Genomic DNA, 20,021 nt, shown 5'->3' with positions numbered 1-20,021 from the left:
TATATATATATATATATATACCACATATATATGTGGTATATACCACATAAAGAAAAAAAAAGAAAAGAGATGAGTTTTTGATTGGAAAGAAATTTGAGCTCTAATCAGGAGGCCAGCAACCCAGGGAGAAGATGGACTTTTGACCAAAAGCCAACTCTGAGATTTCTGCCTGGCCCAGGGGCTTTTAAAGGGGTTTAGGATGGTTAATCAGCAAAGGAAGTGCAGTGGCAGCCACGTTTCTTGAATACATGCAGACTTGCTGATGATAGCTATAAGCATTATTCTAATGCAAGGGGATCTGGTACTGGGAGTATGCTGTTCTTTCTGCAAAGGAGGGCCAGGTCTACATATGCATGAAGGGAGGGAGGACAGCAAAATCATTTGTGTGACCAAAAAAAAAAAAAAAGTAAACAAAATAACCATTTTGCAAAAAAATTGTTAGCTAATCAGAAAGCTAGGAGGTTTCAGACAGACTTGCTGGCTTCTGTGGCCTAGGAAAGTTCTGGTCCTTCACTCCTCAAGGCGCATGGTCTGCAAATCTCAAAGAAAGTAAATTTATTCTGTTATAGATCAGGGGACTTAGGTCAGCAAGCAAGGAGTGTGTTAACTTGGAGCAAGTCAACCCTTAAGGCTGGTTGGAGTGTTGTTACAAGAGGATGAAAACAAAGCTACAGATTGGGAGAGGATATCCAACAAAGGAATTACTTATACTATATAAAGAACTCTCAAACTCAACAGTAGAAAAAAACTATCCTGTTAGAAAATGGGCAAAAGACATGGACAAACATTTCACTAAACAAGATATACAGATGGCAAATAAGAACATGAAGAGAAGTTCAACATCATTGGCCATTAAGCAAATGCAGATTAAAACTGCAATGAGCTATCACTCCATACCTCTTAGAATGGCTAAAAAAAATAGTGACACCACCAAATGCTGACAAAAATGCAGAGGAACTAGAGCCCTCATGCATCGCTGGTGGAAATTTAAAATAGTCCAACCACTCTGGAAAACAGTTTGACAGTTTCTTAAAAAACAGAACGCACTCCTGCCATACAACCCAGCAAATGCCACTCTTAGGCACTTAGTCGAGATAAATGAAGGCTTGTGTTCACATTAAAATCTGTCCAGGAGTGTTTATATCATTCATAATAGCCAAAATTTGAAAATAATTGTCTTTGAAGATGTGGATGGTTAAACTATGGTACATCAAGGCCATGCAATACCACTCAGCTATGACAAAAACAAACTGATACATGCACCAATGTGGATGGATCTCCTGAGACTTACACTGTGCGAAACAAGCCAATCCCCAGAGGTCCCACACTGAATGATTCCATTTACATAACATTCTAGAAATGACAAAATTATAGACATGGATAACAGATTTGTGGTTGCCAGGGATTAAGGAAGCGTTGCAGGGAGGAGGGAAGTAGAGGCAGGACAAAAAGGGCAACATGAGGGATCCCTGTATCCACACCAACATCCTGGTTGTGCTATTGTACAATAGTTTTGCAAGATGTTATTATTGGAAAAAACATATAAAGATGTTATTATTGGAGGGAACATGGGATCCCTTTGTATTACTTCTTACAACTGCATTATAACATTATAACATATATTTCTTACAACTGCATTATACAACTACAACATTATAGTAACTGCATTGTACAACTACAGTTATATCAAAATTAAATAAGGAAGAGAAGATGAAGCTTCCCAATAATAGCAGTGACAGAAAGATCTCAGATCCTAGCCATACCACAGACTCAGGGAGCAACCATTACATCCTGAAGCAGGAGGCAAAGGCCTCCAATATCAATAGAAAAGGGGAAACAACATTTAATAGATAAGATTGGAAAGAGAGAGCAGTTGGAGAGAATGTGAGAAAAATCACAAAGGCTTGAAACAGCATCATGCGCTCAGGGAATTTCCAGTATTTCGGAAGCCAGAAGTAATAAGAAATGAGACTGGAGAGGTGGACAGAGCAAGATCACCTAGGGAGGTTGTGTGCCAGGCATGGAAGACTTGCTGTCACTCCTACCGCTCACCCAACATAAGAATCAGGCCCCATGGGCACTCCCACTGGACCATTTCAATCTCTTTGATTTAACACCATCCCACATTCAAATGGCCAAAGCCAATTATGACAAAATTCGAAATAATCAAGTGTTGTCTTTGATGGTATTTTCTGTACCCCTTGCTTCAGTGGCTGGATCTACCATCTAGAGTCTAGGAGTTTTGCTTCAATACCTCTCCCATCAAAATGTACTTTAGTGAAGGCTTCTAAAATTAAATGTCTATTACTTAAGAGTATTATAAATGAATGTGTGGTTATCATTTTAGGCCTTGTTTTTATAATTGTGAAGTGAAAAGCTTTGCCCTCTGCTTAAACAGCTTTTTATTGTTAACAATAAGTTGACAGTGATGCAGTCAAGGAAATTTTTCTGAAATTATACAATATTATCATCACTTTAAAACAGATAAACTAGGCAGACAGTCCCCTAGGGTTTAAAAATAAAATCATACTTTTAAAGGGCATCTCGGCTCTTTCCACAGTTTGGCTATGAGGTAGGTCTTTTAATTCCCATTGTATAATTCCACAACTGAAGGTCAGAGAGGTTTGATCACTCCCATTTAACAAATCTTCACTGAGGAAAAACTAATCATCAGGCCTTTGGGATACAAGACCTTATGCTCTAGTGGAAGAGATAAAAATGTAAACAAAGAGGATCAACTGTGTTTGATCATACTTCTGTATGAACACAATAAGGGAGGGGTACAAAGCGGGGAATAAATTGATTCTATTGAGGGAAAGGTCTGTCGGGGTATACTTCAAAACATTTAGTTTGAAGGGTAAATAGGAATTTGACAGGAAGAGTGTGTGGGACGGGGGACAGATTGGAGGGGAATCAGACAGGAAGTAGAGGGACCAAGATGAGGACATAAAAATGATGAAGATCTGAACCAGGGATGACTTTGGATATAAATGATGAGGACTAGTTCCAAAGTCATAGGGTGTGGAAAATAGAGATAAAGTGTAGGGGGGAGAAAATGAAGAAATGTGTTCAAGTGGAGTTTGGGTTGACTGAGGGACGCATCACCAAGCAGGGGGATATACAGAGCAGAATTACAAAGAGGTCAGGGCTCAAGGACACACAGTAAATGTGGGCCAAAAACAAAATTGCCCTTTCCAGTATAAAATGTTGCCTCTAACACTTGTCTGGATTTGTGGGTGTTTTTCTTTGTACTAGTTTTGTTTTAGTCATTGGGCAAGAACAAAACCAACAGGATTACCACTTCAATAACTCCTTCCATAAATTTTGTTTTTATAACTTTCTTCATTTTATGAAGGGATAAATGTTATTAAAAATCTTATTAATCTGTTGCCTTGACTATTTGTTATTTTCTTATACAACAGGGAGAGAACCGTTGTCCCTGGGCAAGTACCTCTTCTAAGCCTCAGTTTCCACATAGTTCAAATGCAAATAATACCAAGTACTTGCCAAGACTGTTGGCAGGTGAAATTTTAAGAATATATAAATAACTCAGCCCAGGGTAAATGCTATGTAGTAAATGCCCTGGAAATGTATTAATATTGTTATTTAACCCTAATGTATTACAAACATTGCTTGTTTATTTAGGAAATAGAGATTCTTCTCATGGGCTGCTGGGACCAAGAAGGACATCTGTAAATATATGTCCTTTTATGCATAAACTTATTTTTTTTTCTTCCTTTTGGAAAGAAAAAGCAAACATTGCCTCAAAGGAGGGTCTAGCCTCGGACGGTTAAGGACCCAGGGCTGATGACAGCATGCCTCAGGGGGACTTTCTTCCAAGGACGAAGCCTGATAGCCAACTGATTTAGCATCAGGAATTCCTGGTTCTAGCTTTGGCTGGGCTACTGTGTAGCCCTGATCAACTTTTAAGCCTCCTTAAGCCTCATTTTACATGTGTTAAAATGGGTAGAAGGAAGTCATATATATGTGTGGTACATGGTAGGGACTTGGTATACATTTTCTGTATATAGAACCATGTGAGTCATAGGCCCATGTGATTCCACCCCAGATGGGTCATGCATTCAGAAAAGCTTTAGCTCGCTGTGTCCTGCAGACACCCACACCAAAGAATTAAAAAGGAACATCATTCTCCTTCATCTCCCTGGAAGAACACGAAAGGAGACTCAAAGCATATCCACAACTCTAACAATATTTCTCATATCCTGCTTTCATTCTTTTCTTTTACAGCCCTTCCCAGAGCTTCTGATTTGATAAGGCCCACAAAACTAGCTCCCACTCCTCTTGGTCTATGCAGTATTTACTCCAGCCTCCAGCTCCTCTCTCACTATGCTACATGCAGTGATTTTCTCACCAATTCTCTCTCTCTCTCTCTCCTCCGTCTTCAGTTTCATCTTCTCCACTGTCTATAACTCCCAGAGCCAGCCTGACAGCGGCACACTGCTCCTGTGGACCCAGGAGAGGGGTGGGCATTGCCCAGCAATGACAACATTTGCTTTGGCAGCCTGGAGCAGGGGAGATCAGTGCCTTGTCTCAGTTAGTGAGATATGCTTTGCCTCAAATGAACAGTCTGGAATGGGACTCACTATTGAACTTTGTTATCTGCCCACAGGGTGACAGTGGAGGGCCTCTGGTCTGCACCACAGAATCTGACAAGACCTGGTACCAGGTGGGCATCATCAGCTGGGGCAAGAGCTGTGGACAGAAGAACATGCCAGGAATATACACCCTGTTAGAAAATTACAGCCTCTGGATTAAGAAGGTGACTGAGGTAGAGGGAAGGCCCTTTAATGCTGAGGAAATGAGAGCTCCTCCCAACAGGAAACAAGTGAGGTCCCATGCTGCAGAATTTCCAGAGCCAGGAAGTCCCAGATTCTGGATCCTGATTTCGCTTCTGTCCATCATGCTATTCGGGGCCATTTTCTCCTGATAATAAAGCAGATGCTATTTCTTAACCAATGAAGGTGTGTGAAAATGTACTACTAGCAGACAGACTGGCTACAGATTAGATCTAAGAGCCAGGAACTGAAGGTGACAATAGATAGTAGGACCAGAAAGGCAGGCTGGAGCCCTGGCTTGGGGGCTAGGCTTTGGGTCCCTCCATTAGTCAGGACTCTTTCCATTGCAAGTGAGTTATCTATCTCAAATCATCTAAAGCCAAAAACAGTTATTTATAGATGTAGATGTACATAACAGAAAAACACCATGAATGGTATTTGGCTTCGGGCATGCCTGAATCTAGGGGCTCAACAAATGTTGACAGGGACTATTTTTTTTATAGCTATCACCCTCAAAAAGGGCTTCCAAGTGGTGGCCATAATGACTACCAGCACCTCCAGTTTGCATCCTACCAGTTTAATAGCCTTGGTAAAAAGAGAGAGCGTTCTTCCTGGTAATTCCAGCAAAAGTCTGTGGTCTAATTCTCATGACTCATAAGCCCACAGCCCATTGCTGCTCCAATCACTGTGGCATTCTTCTAGGTGACATTCAAATTACAAGTCCACTCCAGGAGCCAGCAAAGGGCCAGCCATTTAAAACTATGTGTACTGATAATGGGTGCAGGTAGTGCCCCACACAGAAATAAAAGTACTGAAGATGTCCTTTGATGGTGGACATTCTGGTTGGCTGGCCTCCAAGGTAGCCAAATCCCAGGCTCCCAGGAACTTCTGAAGAAAGTATGTCCAGAAATTTCTGCTTCAGGACCACTGGGGGAGCAAGGGTAGAGTAGGGGAAAAGAGAACTAGGAAATGTTTTGTCTCACAATCTCTTTCTGAAGACGTATCAGCCATGCTGTAGGTCGTGGGAAAAGTCCAAGCTTCCATTTAAAGTTTTGCATTTCCTAAATTGCCATTGCATCTTTAGTGTGGCCCAGGAAATCCAATGGAGACTGAAGTCGGAGAAGAGAGGCATATGGCAACACTCAGTAATTTGGTCTTATATTGACAGCTCACAGTGTCAGATGCTGGAGGATTTAGCAGAAGGCAGGAATTTTCTTGGCAAACAGTGATATGTCCCACACCTGACCCTTCCAATTGAGTGCTAGAGGGTGGGACCCAGGAATCCTGCAGAGTACAGAGGGGGCCATCTTCATGGGCTGGCAGGACCCAGAAGTCTCCTCAGAGAGACTGAAACATGGAAGAGAATTTCCTGAAGGACTGCTGTAGAAGTGAGGTTTTTCCAAGTGTGGAAAAGAGAGCAAATGAAGGACTAGTTGGAGATGAGCATCATCAGTTTGACTAAAGAATAAACTGGAAGTGAAAATTGGTAACAAGCTGAAAGCAAGGGGGAAAGAGCAGAACCTTCTGCCCTCAAAGAGAAGAGTTCTAAGGTAGAAAATGAAACTATGATTTTTAAGTAGGGGGTCCTGAGAAAAAAAATAACATTGCTCAAGAAAGAGGTAAAAATGAGTTGTCCTCAAAGTAAGGATAAGTATGGCACGTTATTAGTTCTAACATATGGGGAAAACAAAATATCATGTGAAAGACACCTGGGAAAGACACCAATTTTATATCTCCACTTGGAGAGTATGATGGTTTTTGGATGAGATTAGCATTTGAATAAGTGAACTTTGAGTAAGCAGATTGCTCTCCATAAGGTGGTGGGCTTCATCCAATTAGTTGAAGGTCTGAATAGAACAAAGAGACTAGCCTCCACAAAAAAGAGGGAGTTTCTCCCATACTCCAATTTGGATTTCATCTGCACTATCACCTTTCCTGGGTGACCTTCAGAGTTTATAACCATCAGCTTTTCTGTGTCTTGAGCCTGATAGATCATACAGCAGATTAGGATTTACCAGTCTCCATGATCATGTGAGGCAATTTCTTATAACACATACACACATGCACATACACATACACTTTTCTCTGGGGAATTCTGACTAGTACAGATTTTGATACTAAGAGTGTTTTTAATTCTTTTTTTTAAAAGATTTTATTTATTTGAGAGAGAGAGAGAGCATGAAAGAGAGAGCGCATGAGCAGGGGGTAGGGGCAAAGGGAGAAGCAGGCTCCCCCCTGAACAGGGAGCCTGGTGCAGAACTCAGTCCCAAGGCTCTGGGATCATGACCTGGGCCAAACGCAGACGCTTTAACCAACTGAGCCACCAAGACGCTCGGAGAGTGCTTCTAGAAGAACAAAATTTTAAGGAAGAATTTTCTGAATTCATTCGGGGATTTCTGGAATTGGCTCTCTAATCTGGTTAGATTTACAGACACTAAACTTAAAGGAAACTACGATCTGGGTGACCATGTATATGATATGTTCAAACATTTTTGTCAAACTAATAAGTACAAGGAGATTGGCTGGTTGCTCCTAATGTTGTTAGATAAAGTGGGGAAAGAAAAAGATGAGCTCACAATTCAAATTCTCAGCTCAAGAGTCCCAGAAATGACTTGAAATCTTAATTTTTCCTGAAGGATACCCTTTTTCCTATGGCCACAAGGCTGAGATTGCTAAAAATCAAACTCACAATCTCATCTTGAATCTAGCTGAAATACGATGTGAGTTCAACTCCTAACCTTAGAGGGTGTCTACTGTTAAAGGCATTAATTGCAAAGGAATGGAATCCTGAAAGTTGGAATGAGGATATGTGGGAAGACCCTGATGGAGCTGGGAACACTGGACCCCTAAATTCTGATGAGTCATCTTTGACAGTGGAAGCAGTTTCTCTACCCCAGTAAAAGTGATCTCTTAACCCCTGTCTGAAGCCTGTACTGCCTGAGGAGAGGGCAGTGGCCTCCCCCACTGCCAAGCAAGACAATGTTGATGCTCCTGAGGACCCACCTCCATCACCCCTCTTTGCTTCTAGACCTATAACTAGACTTAGTTCTCAGCAGGACCCTAAAGGTGAGGTACAAAGTATGACCCATGAGGTGGTGTGCTATATTCCAAAAGAATTACCTGAGTTTTCTAATTCATGCAGATAGAAATCTGAGGAGTATTTGTGGTAATGGATACTAAAGGGGTGGGATAATGGTGGCAGAAACATAATGTTGGATCGGGCAGAATTTATTGATAGGGGCTGACTAAGCAGAGATTTTCTATGTAATGGTGCATCTTGAGGAGTTAGAAAGGGTCTAACAGTGTGTTTGGTTGGCTGGCTGAAGCATGGGCCAAAAAGGTGACCCACAGTGAATGAGAGAGAAGTGCTGGATCTGCCTTGATTTCATGTAAAGAAAGGGATTCAAAGACAGGGAAGGTGGGATGTTGGAGTGGGTTTGTCATCTGAGACCCATTCACCCGCCTGGGAAGGTCCAGAAGACGTGCCTTTCACCATGACTGTGAGAAATAAATCTGTGAGGAGAGTCTTAGAATCCTTGAAGAGCTCTGTGATCATTCCTTGTAGGCCAGACCTTGCAGGGAGAACTGCAGTCTCTGAACTGGGAAACCTAGGTCCTGGGGTGGCAGATACCTAATGGTGGCACTCAACTGCCTAAGGCAAGGAGAGCATGGATACCATAATAGCAGAGTCAATACAGTGATGGGGATAGGCTGACGTGCACTGACCCATGGTGTTGGCTAGTTGGTCATAGTGTGCCTAGAAGTGAAATAGATAGGAAGCCTACTAAATTCTTACTTGTTCTGGATAAGCAGAGAAGTTCTAGGTCAAGTGAACAAAAGTCTAATCTGAATTATAAAAACAGTCATGGCTTCTCAGACTTGAGCCAGTTTACAAACCCAGAATGACTTAAATGAAAGGGAAGCTTGGTACCCTTGAAGAAAGACCCCAATATACACCAAATATTTTTACTGTTAATCTTCCCAGCTTTCCCAAAAGGGACCTACAGCTTTTTACCAGGATAACTGTACACTGGGGAAAAGGAAATAATCACCCCTTTGGGGGACTGCTAGACACTGGCTCTGAACAACACTGATTCCAGGAGACCCAAACACCACTATGGTCCTCTAGTCAGAGTAGGGGCTTATGGAGGTCAGGTGATCAATGGGGTTTTAACTGAAGTACATCTCATAGGAGATGGGTTCCTGAATCCACCCTGTGGTTGTTTTCCCAGTTCTGGAATGCACAACTGGAACAGACATACTGAGAAACTGGCAGAATCTCACACTGGTTCCCTGATCTATGTAGTAAAGGATATTATGGTGGAAAAGGCCAAGAGGCACTGCCTTTACCTAGGAAAATAGTAAACCGAACACAATCCTGCATTCCTGGAGGGACTGAAGAGATTAGTGTCTCCATCAAAGACTTAAAGAATGCAGGGGTGGTGATTCTCACCACATCCCCATTCAACTATTCTCTCTGGTCTGGACAGAACACTGATAGTTCTCTGAGAATGACAGGATTATTGTAAGCTTAACAAGATGGTGACTCCAATTGCAGTGACTCTACCAGATGTACTTTAATTACTTGAACAAATTAACATATTGCCTGGTATCTGCTATGCAGCTATTGATCTGGAAAATGCCTTTTTCTCTGTCCCTATTCATAAGGTCCACCAGAAGCAGTTTGTTCTCTAGCCTACCTCAGGGGTATATCAACTCTCCCGACCTATGTCGTAATTTAACTCATGGGGATCTTGATCATGAGATCCCTTTCCCCTCCGCAAGATATCACACTAGTCCTTTACGTTGATGACATTGTGCTGATTAGACCTTGTGAGCAAGAGAAATCAATTACTCTAGACTTATTGGTAAGACATTTGTAAGCTAGGTGGTGAGAAAAAAATGTAACCAACTTCAGCAGCCTCCAACCTTGGTGAAATTTCTAGGGATTTGGTGGGTCAGACATGTTGAGGTATCCCTTCTAAGGTAAAGCATGAATTGTTGCATCTAGCCCCTCCTACAACAAAAAAGAGGTATAACCTTGTGGGCCTCATTGGATTTTGGAGGCAACATATTCCTCGTTTGAGTGTGCTACTCTGGCCCATTTACTAAGTGACCCAAAAAGCTGCTACATGAAGCCCAGAACAGAAGGTTATGCAACAGGTCCAGCTTGCCATACAAGCTATTCTGCCACTTGGGCCTATGCTCCTACAGGTCCAATGGTGGTTGAAGTATCAGTGGCAGATAGGGATGCTGTTGGGACACTGTGGCAGGCCTTTAAAGGTAAATTATAGCATAGGTCCTTCAGGTTTTGGAGAAAAGTGCTGCCATCCTTGGTAGAGAACTACTTTCCTTTTGAGACGCAGCTTTTGGCCTGATACTAGAACTTGTAGATACTGAACGCTTAACCGTGGGCCACCAAGTTACGATATGACCTGAGCTGCCATTCATTAACTGAGTGTTATCTGATATTCCAAGCCATAAAGTTGGGCATGTACATACAGCAGCACTCCATCATCCTATGGACATTAGTATATATGAGATCGGGCTCACGCAGGCCCTGAAGAAACAAGTTACACGAAGTGTCTCAATGCCCTTGGTTCACCCCAACCCAGCCACACTACCTTCTCTCTCCCAGTTTGCACCTATGGACTCATGAGGAGTTCTTTACGATCAGTTGACCAAGGAAGAGGAAACTCAGCCCTGATTTATAGGGTGGTTCTGTATCATATGCAGGCATTATCTGAAAGGAGACAGAGGTAGCACTATAGTTCCTTCTTGGGGTATCCTTGAAGGAGAGTGAGGAAGAGAAATTCTCCCAGAACTTTAAGCAGTGCACCTGGTTGTTCATTTTGCTTAGAAGGAGAAATGGCCACATGTACAATTATACACGATTCATGGCTGTGGGCAATGGTTTGGCTGGAGGGTCAGGGACTTGGAAGGAACACGATTGGAAAATTGGTGACAAGGAAGTCTGGAGAAGAAATATGTGGATAAACTTCTCTGAATGAGTGAAAAAGTGAAGATAGTTGTATTTCATGTTAATGCCCACCAAAAGGAGATCTCAACAGAGGAGGATTTTAATAATGCAGTATATAGGATGACTTATTCTGTGACTACCAGTCAGCTTCTTTTCCCAGCCACCCCTGTCATCTCCCAATCACTTCCTGAACAAAGCAACCATGGAGGCAGGGATAGAGATTATGCATGGGGTCAGCAACTTGGACTCTTAGTCACCAAGGCCAACCTGGCTATGGCCACTGCTGAGTGCCCAAACTGCCAACAGCAGAGACTGACAATAAATTCCCAATATGGCACCATTCCTCAAGGTGATAGTCAGCTACTTGTGTCAGGTTGATTACATTGGACCACCTCCATCATGGAAAGGGCTGAATTTTTGTTCTTACTGGAATAGACACTTATTCTGGATATAGATTTGCTTTTTCTGTGTGCAATGCCTCTACCAAAATTATCATTCATGTACCTACAGAATGTATTATCCACAGTATTCTACAAAACATTGTTTCTGATCAAGGAACTAACTTAACAGCAAATGAAGTGCATCGATGGGTTCATGCTAATGGAATTCACTCGTCTTACCTTGTTTCCTACAATCCTGAAGCATCTCTTTATAAAACAGTGGAATAGCCTTTTGAGGATTTAATTTCAGTGCCAGGCAGATAGAAATGCTTTGTAGGACTAGGAAAAGGCTTTGTAGGAGGTTGTATATGCTCTGAATCAATCAAAACATGATGCTGTTTCTTCCAAAGCCAGGATTCACAGGTCTAGGAATCTAGGGCTAGAAATAGGAGTAGCTCTATTCACCTGCTTCTTGTCCCCACAACTTACACTTAGAGGTTTTAGTTCTAACTAGAGGAATGTTTCCACCAGGAGACATAACAATGATTTCATTGAACTGGAAGATAAGACTACCACCTGGCCATTTTGGACTCCTCATGCCTCTGAATCAACAACAGGCAAATAAGGGACTTACTGTGCTGGCTGAGGTAATGAATCCTGATTACTAGGGGAAATTGGATTACTACTCCATAATGGAGGTCAGGAGGAGTATGTCTGGAACCCCAGCAATCTCTGAAATTAAGGTTAATGGAAACCTACAACAACCCAATCCAGACAAGGTTACTGATGGCCCAAACCTTTCAGGAATTAAGATTTAGGTCATCCCACTGTGTAAGAGCCATCGCCCACTGAACTGCTTGCTGAGGGCAAAGGAAATACAGAATGGGTAGTGGAAGAAGGTAGTTATAAATGCCAGATATGACCATGTGACTAGTCATAGAAATAAAAACTGTAATTGTCATATTTTTCCTTTATTTTGTTATGAATATGTATGTATATATTGAGCAAATATCTTCGTTTTCTTCTCTCTTATCTCCTTATTATGTAACATGAGACGTGTTGACTTTATATCATAGTATTTAAGTATTGTTAATTTTATATGGAACTCTATATGAAATAGTACTTAAGTTACAAGATATCAAGAGAACACTAAACATCACAAAGACATTGCATCCTCCTCTGGAGAAAGGGTTAGTGGATTTTCCATTGTATATAGAATTGTTGTATCATGTTAGGTAGAAGTGTGACCTTGTTGTTGCCTTTATTTGGAGATTATGATTTAAGGAGATGTGTGTGGGTGACAAAGGGTGGACTTTTGATGATTAATTTAGTGTGCCAATTTGGAGGGTATTTGGATAAAATTAACATTTAAATCAATGAACTTTGAGTAAGTGGATTTCCCTCCATAATGTGGGTGAGCCTCATCTAATCAGTCAAAGGCCTGAATAGAACAAAAAGACTGACCTCTTTGATCAAAAGGAGATTCACAGCAGACTGCCTTTGGACTTCATCTTCACCATCAGCTGTCCTGAGCCTTAAGCCTGCCAACCCCCACTGTAGATTTGGACTTGCCCGTCTCCATAGTCAGAGGAACCATTTCCTTACAATAAATCTTTCTTTCTCTCTATATATGCACTTCCTTTTGTTTCATTTCTCTGGAGGATCCTAAGTAATACAGTGAAGAATATCATCAGTATAGTGAAGGGGGCTGCTCAGAAAATGAGGTGGAAGCAATGTTGCCATTTAACATTTAACTAACCAATGTAATGCTTTATGGAAGCATATGGAAACTATAAGTTTAAATGTTATCCAGTCAATTGACTTAAGATTAGTTGTGCAACATGACTGTCATTTATGTCCCATCAGAATTTTAATACCTAGAGCTGTAATTCCTAAACTTCTCTGAGGTGCCCCAGGGCACTACTACAAACTTGTAGGGATTCAATGGAAGCACAGAGACATCTGTCTGACATAGAGGGAAGCAGCAACCACTGTCAGACATTGAGTGGGCTACTGCTCTTAAGTTATTTGGACCTAACTACTTAATAAATGCAGTCATTAGGTATTTCTTTTGGCCTAGGAGTGCTGTGAAAAAAAAACTACTAAGACACCAAGGACCCATGAACTGAGGAAGTTTGGGAACCTCTGATGCAGTGCTATATTAATATTTTGTATTTAAAGTGTAGGCTGTTTTAGGAATATTGTGCATGTTGGCTGTGACAAGGTTCTCAGACGTTCCTTGTTTTTTATGAACTTGATAGTTTTTAGAAGAGCTAGTTAAGTATATTGTTGAATGCCACTCTATTGGAATTTGTCTTATCTTTTTCTTATGATTAGGCTGGAGCTATGGATTTGGGGGAAGAAGATCACAGAGGTTAAGTGTATTTTTATCACATCATAACAAGAGTTCATACTATCCACATGATTTTTGACTGTTAATCTTGACTTTGATCACCAGGCTAAGGCAATGTGTGTCAGGTCTCTCTACTGTAAAGTTACTCTTTTCCCCCTCCTATCCATCCTGTACTCTTTGGAAGGAAGTCAAAATGCGCAGCCCACTCTGATGGAGTGGGGAGTTATATTCCACCTCCTTTAATGCGGAGTATATTTATTTGGAATTTTTCTGTACGGGAAATTTGTCTTTTATACCCCATTTACTACTTTATTTAGTCATTTACCTGTATCAATAGGGATTCACTTTTTACTTTGCATTTAATCCCAAACTATTTTTTCATTTTATTGTTCAAATTTTCCAGCTGTGGTCATTGGGAACTCTGTGTTGGTTTCTGTGCCCCTTTGACATACCTTTATCAATGTGTGTGTGTGTGTGTGTGTGTGTGTGTGTGTGTGTGTGTGTGTTAAGCACTTCCTTACTTTCTGGCACTGCAAGATGTTAAAAGGAAGCTCAGATTTTTAATTATGAACCCACAAAATTCTTTTTGTTAAAGTTTGATTTCTGTGTCTTGCAACTAGATGAGCTCTGACTGATACAAAGGGGACCAGCGTCACTATTTCACACTTTATTTTTAAAATTTATTTATTTATTTATTTTTGACAAATAAAAATTCTGTATATTTAAGGTGTACAATGTGATATTTTGATATAGTGCACATTGTGAAATGATCACCAAACTCAAACTAATTAACATAGCCATCACTTCCCACAGTTACCTTTGTGTGTGTGTGTGTGTGTGTGTGTATGTGTGTAGAATACTTGAGATCCACTCTTGGCAAATTTCAAGGGTACAATATATAATTATTAACCATAGTTACCATGCTGTATATTAGGTCTCACAACTTATTCATCTTATAACTGAAAATTTGTGTTCTTTGATAAATATCGCTCCTTCCCCCCACCCCCTAGCTTCTGGTAATCACCATTCTACCTTGTTTCCAAGAGTTTGACTTAGATTTTTTTAGATTTCACGTATAAGTGAGATCATGTGATACTGTCCTATATCTGGCTTATTTCACTTAGCATAATGTCCTCTAAGTTCACCTATGTTGTTACAAATAGCAAGATATCATTTCTTTTAAAGATTGAATGATATTGCACTGCATATACCACATTTTCTTAATTCATTTATCTGTCAATAGACAGGTTGTTTCCATATTTTGCCTATTGTAAAAAATGTTGCAATGAACATGGGAATGAAACTATCTCTTTGAAATAGTTTTTTATTTCCTTTGGATACATACCCAGAATTGGATTGCTGGGTCATTTTTAATTTTTTAAGGAGACTCCATACTATTTTCCACAGTGATTGTACCAATTCACATTCTTACCAAGAGTGCACAAGGGTTCCCTTTTCTCAACATTCTTGCCAACACTTGTTATCTTTAGACTTTTTGATAATATCCCTCCTAACAAGTGTGAGGTGATATCTCATTGTGGTTTTGATTTGCATTTTCCTGATGATTCAATGACTAGTTAAGCTTCTTTTCATAAATCTGTGAGCCATTTGTAGGTCTTCCTTAGAAAGATGTCTATTCAGTTCTTTAGCCCATTTTTAATTTTTTTTTTTGTTTCTTGCTATTGAGTTGTATGAGTTCCTTATTTCTTTTGGATGTTAGCCTTTTATTGCATATATGCTTTGGAAATATTCTTTCTTTTTGTAGGTTGCCTTTTCATTTTGTTAATTGTTTGCTTTGCAGAAGTTTTTAGTTTGATGTAGTCTTATTGGCTTATTTTTGCTTTCCCCTTAAATGTTCTAGACGTTTTATAATATTAGTCTTGTGAGTAAGTCTTTAATCCATTTTGAGTTGATTTTTGTGTATGATATAAGATAAGGGTCTAATTTTATTCTTTTGTGTGTGGATATTCAGTATTCCCAACACCATTTATTGAAAAGACTATCTTTTCCCCATTATATATTTTTGCCACCTTTGTCAAAAATTTGTTGGCCATATATGCATGGGTTTGTTTCTGGGCTCTCTCTTCTGTTCCGTTGGTCTCTGTGTCTGTTTTTATGTCAACACCATACTGTTTTGGTTATTATAGCTTTGTAATATAGCTTGAAGTCAGAAATTGTGATACCTTCAGTTGTGTTCCTGTTCAAGTTTGCTTTGGCTATTTTCTGGGTTTTTTTCCTGGTTCCATATGAATTTTATGGTTGGTTTTCCTATTTCTGTGAAAAGTGCCATTGAAATCTTGATAGATTGCATCAAACCTATAGATCACTTTGAGTAGAATGGACATTTTAACAATAATTTTTCCAATCTGCACACTTTAAACTCAAAGCATTTTCCCATGACACTGAACTCCAGGGTCAGATAAGATAGGAAAGTCCCAGGGCCATTTGGAAATAGTGACAAACCAGCCTGGCAAGATGTAGAGCCTTTCACACTTTAAATCTGAGCAGTGGCATCTTCAGCCCCAGGCCCTTTGCTGGCTCTGTGTCAGGCTGTTGTTTGAGCATCTGGGGTAACTGAAGTTACCCTTCCACTGATTGAAGGTGAGTGGGAACAACAGGAAGGGGAAAGGGGGGGAGGAGATGAAATGTGGAGCTCATATTTTGATATGTTGAATTTAAACTCTCAGTTGGACCTCCAGTAGAGATGTTTGGGTATATGGTTTGGAGTTCAGGTGAGAAGACTGAGCAGGAGAAAATAAATTTTATAGTCACTCACATAAAATGTTAATTGAAACCATGACAAAGGGCAGATTGTCAAATCAGATTCATGAATCAGATCTTTTACCCAGTAACAAGTTACAAGTTTTACTAATAATTTTCAAGCATACAAATAATTGCACAGATAAAGCATGGCAATCTGAGGCTGCTTGCCAGATCTTTTCTGGCTGCCATGAGATAAGCTCTAGCTTAGATTTAACATAAGAGGTCTCTCAATAATGGCTGTGGGAACATCACTTACAGCAAAGAACTATTTCATTAAGAAATTTCTCCATTTTCTATTCAGCTAGGTACATGATTGACATGATATTTTCCAGAGCATCATGCCTATAGATTCTAGGTTTATTTACTATAAGTAATACTAGATAGATGAGGTATATCCTATCAAATGCATTCAGTAGAAAATATCCCACTAGAAAATATCATTAGTATATTTTCCAAGAGGTCTGGCATTATTGTTTATAAGGGAATTTGACATGAGCATTCTTCTTTCCCGGGGTATCCCCACAGTAAAAGGAAGAATGGATTCCAGATTCTATCTAACAGAGTGAAAGGTATTGTCAAGGGAGAGTATAAATGAAAAGAAATAAGAACGAGGGCAGAGTTCTAAAGAAAAATTAACATATGAAGGATGAGCAGCAGAAAACTTGGTAAAGGAGACTGAGAAGTGGCCTCCAGAGAGTTGGGAGGAGAGCCAGGAAAATGTGCTTGTCCCAGCAACTCGATGGAGGGTGTCATCATCTCCTTCCAGTGTGGTTGAGAGGTCACAGAAGATAAGGACTGGAAAATGTCCCTTGGACTTAATAAAGAGGTCACTCCTGACCTTGGGAGCAGAGCTAGATTATAGTAGATCGAGGAGTGACTATAAGTTAAACAACTGGAGACAAAGTTGGTGGGCAACTCAAGAACCTTGATTGAAAAAGGTAGGAAAGAAATAGGGTAATGTCAGAGAGAGATTTTAGACTGAAGAGCATTTTCCCCTTTGGAGGAATATGTTTAAATGCTCATGTGAATGTGTCAGTAGGAAAGAGGCTGAAGGTATCAGAATAGGTATAATGGATGGAACACGAGTGCAGGTGGCATTCTAATAAATGGTCCCTCTGAACAAAAGAAAAAGCATGATTTGTTGCACATGCTGATTTCTGTTATGTAAATACTACCACCTTGGCTAATTTTCAAGCAATCGGTGAAACAACCAGCTCTCAAAATCCCTGTGTATTTTGCAAATGACTTTCACAGGCCCATAAGAGCTGGCCCCAGCACACTGCTGGGTCCATAGAGGTAGGATTCAAGAGCACCTGGGAAGAGAAATTGGTAGCTAGTGTGTCCAGAAGTTGACAGAATTCTCATCTACAGGCTGCTTATCTTTGGTGAAATAAGAGTCAAGATTCAGCTTTAAGAGGGAAGAGAAAGGGAGTGGGGTAGGAAGTTTTAGGAGAATGGGAAGTTTTGAAAAAGTTACTGCAGAGATTGGAATAGAAAACTGACTTGCAGATGAGGGCAGAAATTCTAGGCACCATTGACCATTCAGTGGAAGTAGGAAACTGTGCGTAGGGTGGTTCCATTCCAATGAGTCTATGTGAGTTTTTTCAGCAAGGCTCAGAAGGCCACGTGTATAAACCTAAGTGCCTAACTAGTATCTCAAATTCCACACTAAAATAGAACACTTGATTACTCTCACACCAAATGTGTTTCTTCCTCCAGTATCCTCAAGATAAGTAAATGACACCGCTATCATTCACCCAACTGTTCAAGCCAGAAACTTGGAAAACATTCTTGAATATCTCATCCCCCATGTGAAACACATCTTCATATTTTTTAGGTATTTCTTCCTTTCCTCTCCACCTCCACCACCAACCTAAGTTAAGCCATTATTTCTTGCCTGGATCACTCTGGGTTTGGGGGAAGGGGGTTGTTTTTTTCCCCCTCTCTTGCCTCTCATTTGCTACACACCAGAGGGATTTTTTTAAGTGTCTTTATTAAGATATATTTACATACCATACAGTTCACCTTTTTAAAGTATACAAGTCAATGATTTTTAATATAACCACACAGTTGTGCAACCAACATGACAATCCAATTTTAGAACATTTTTGCCACCTTAAAAAGAACCCACATGCCCAATCACAGTCACACCCCATTTCTCCCAGCCACCTTCCCTTTTCAGCCCTAGGCAATGACTAAATGGGATCTTTCTGTCTCTTCAGGTTTTCCTCATTCTGGCATTTCATTTAAATGTAATCATACAATATATGTTGTTTTGGGACTTGCTTCTTTCACTCAGCATAATATTTTCAAGATTTAATGATGTTATAGCATGTATCAGAGCTTTATTCCTTTTTATTGTGGAATATTCCATTGTATGATATACCACATTTTATTTATCCATTCATCAGTTGATGAATATTTAGGTTGTTTCTACATTTTGGCTATTGCAAATACTACTACTATGAACATTCATAGGCAGATTTGTGTATGAATATGTTTTCATTTCTTTTGGGTATATACCCAAGAGAGGAGTTGCTGAGTCATATAACAAGTCTATGTTTAATTTTTTGAGGAAATTCCAAACTATTTTCCAAAGTGACTGAACCATTTTCATTGTTATCAGTAATGTGTTAGAGTTCTAATTCTCGCACATCTTCATCAACACAGTTATTGCTCATTTTCTTGGTCTTACATCCTAGTGTGTGTAAAGTGGTATCTCACTATGGCTTTGATTTTCATTTCCCTGGTGACTAAATAATGTTGAGCATTTTTCCATGTGTTTATTGTGTTTATTTATTTGGAGAAATGCTTTTTCAAACCCTTTGCTCATTTTAAGTTGGGCTCTGTATTTTTCTATTACTGAGATGTAAGTGTTCTTTATATATTCTACCAGTCTCTTATAAGATGCTTAATTTGAAAATATTTTCTACCATTCTGTAAGTTGTCTTTTCATTTTCTTGATAGCAACACTTTCAGCACAAAATTTTTTCATTTTAATGAAGTTCAATTTATCTGCTTTTTTCTTCAGTCACTTTTGTGTCTAAGAAACAATGTGCTATATCTAAGAAATCATTGCTGAATCCTAATTCAAAAAGATTTACTCTCATTTTCTTTTTAGGAGTTTGGTTAGTTTAGCTCCTATATGTAGATATACTGGTTTGAGTTGTTTTTTATGTATGGTGTAAGGAGAGAGTGTAACTCCATTCCTTTCTGTTGTCCCAGAACCATCTGTTGAAACACCATCCTTTTCCTATTGAATTGTCTTGGCAGCCTTGTCAGAAATCAATTGAACACAAATGTAAGGGTTTGTTTCTAGGCTCTCAGTTTTAAAGATTTATTAGAGAAAGCATATGTGCATGGGTGCACACAAGCTGGGGGAGGGGCAGAAGGAGAGAGAATCCTCAAGTAGACTCCCTGCTGAGCATGGAGCTCAATGTGAGGATTAATCCCAGAACCCTAAGATCATGACATGAGCTGAAGTCAAGAGTTGATTGCATAACCAACTGAGCCACCCAGTGTCCCTCTATGCTCTCAGTTTTATTCCACTGATCTATATATCTATCCTTATGCCAGTATTATACTGTACTGATTATTATAGCTTTGCAATACATTTTGAAATCAGGAAGTGTAAGTCTTTCAACTTTTTTCTTCCTTTCCAAGACTGTTTTGGCTGAGTACCTTACATTCCCATATGAATTTTAGGATTGGTTTGTTAATTTCTGCAGAAAAGGCATCTGGGATTTTTG

General features: G+C 39.9%; 1 protein-coding gene across 6 annotated transcripts in view; it reads left to right on the top strand.

Annotated features, from left to right (window-relative positions):
• PRSS55 (serine protease 55) overlaps positions 1 to 20,021 on the top strand; it is an 88,235-nt gene that overhangs the window by 9,462 nt on the left and 58,752 nt on the right. For 2 of the 6 annotated variants that reach the window (XM_073891240.1, XM_073891238.1), the window contains exon 5: positions 4,631 to 4,780. In XM_073891240.1, coding sequence (XP_073747341.1) covers positions 4,631 to 4,780 — 150 coding nt within the window. Of the gene's footprint in view, positions 1 to 4,630; positions 4,974 to 5,299; positions 5,354 to 11,687; positions 12,065 to 20,021 lie in introns of those variants that run through there. The other 4 variants (XM_025873965.2, XM_025873964.2, XM_073891237.1 and 1 more) reach the window with 4 other exon arrangements.

Source organism: Callorhinus ursinus, unplaced genomic scaffold (assembly GCF_003265705.2).
Source record: "Callorhinus ursinus isolate GAN/ISIS: 27379988/994484 unplaced genomic scaffold, GSC_fseal_2.0 scaffold4, whole genome shotgun sequence".
In the NCBI taxonomy this organism is placed as follows: domain Eukaryota; kingdom Metazoa; phylum Chordata; class Mammalia; order Carnivora; family Otariidae; genus Callorhinus; species Callorhinus ursinus.
This window is presented reverse-complemented; position numbering and strand designations above follow the sequence as displayed.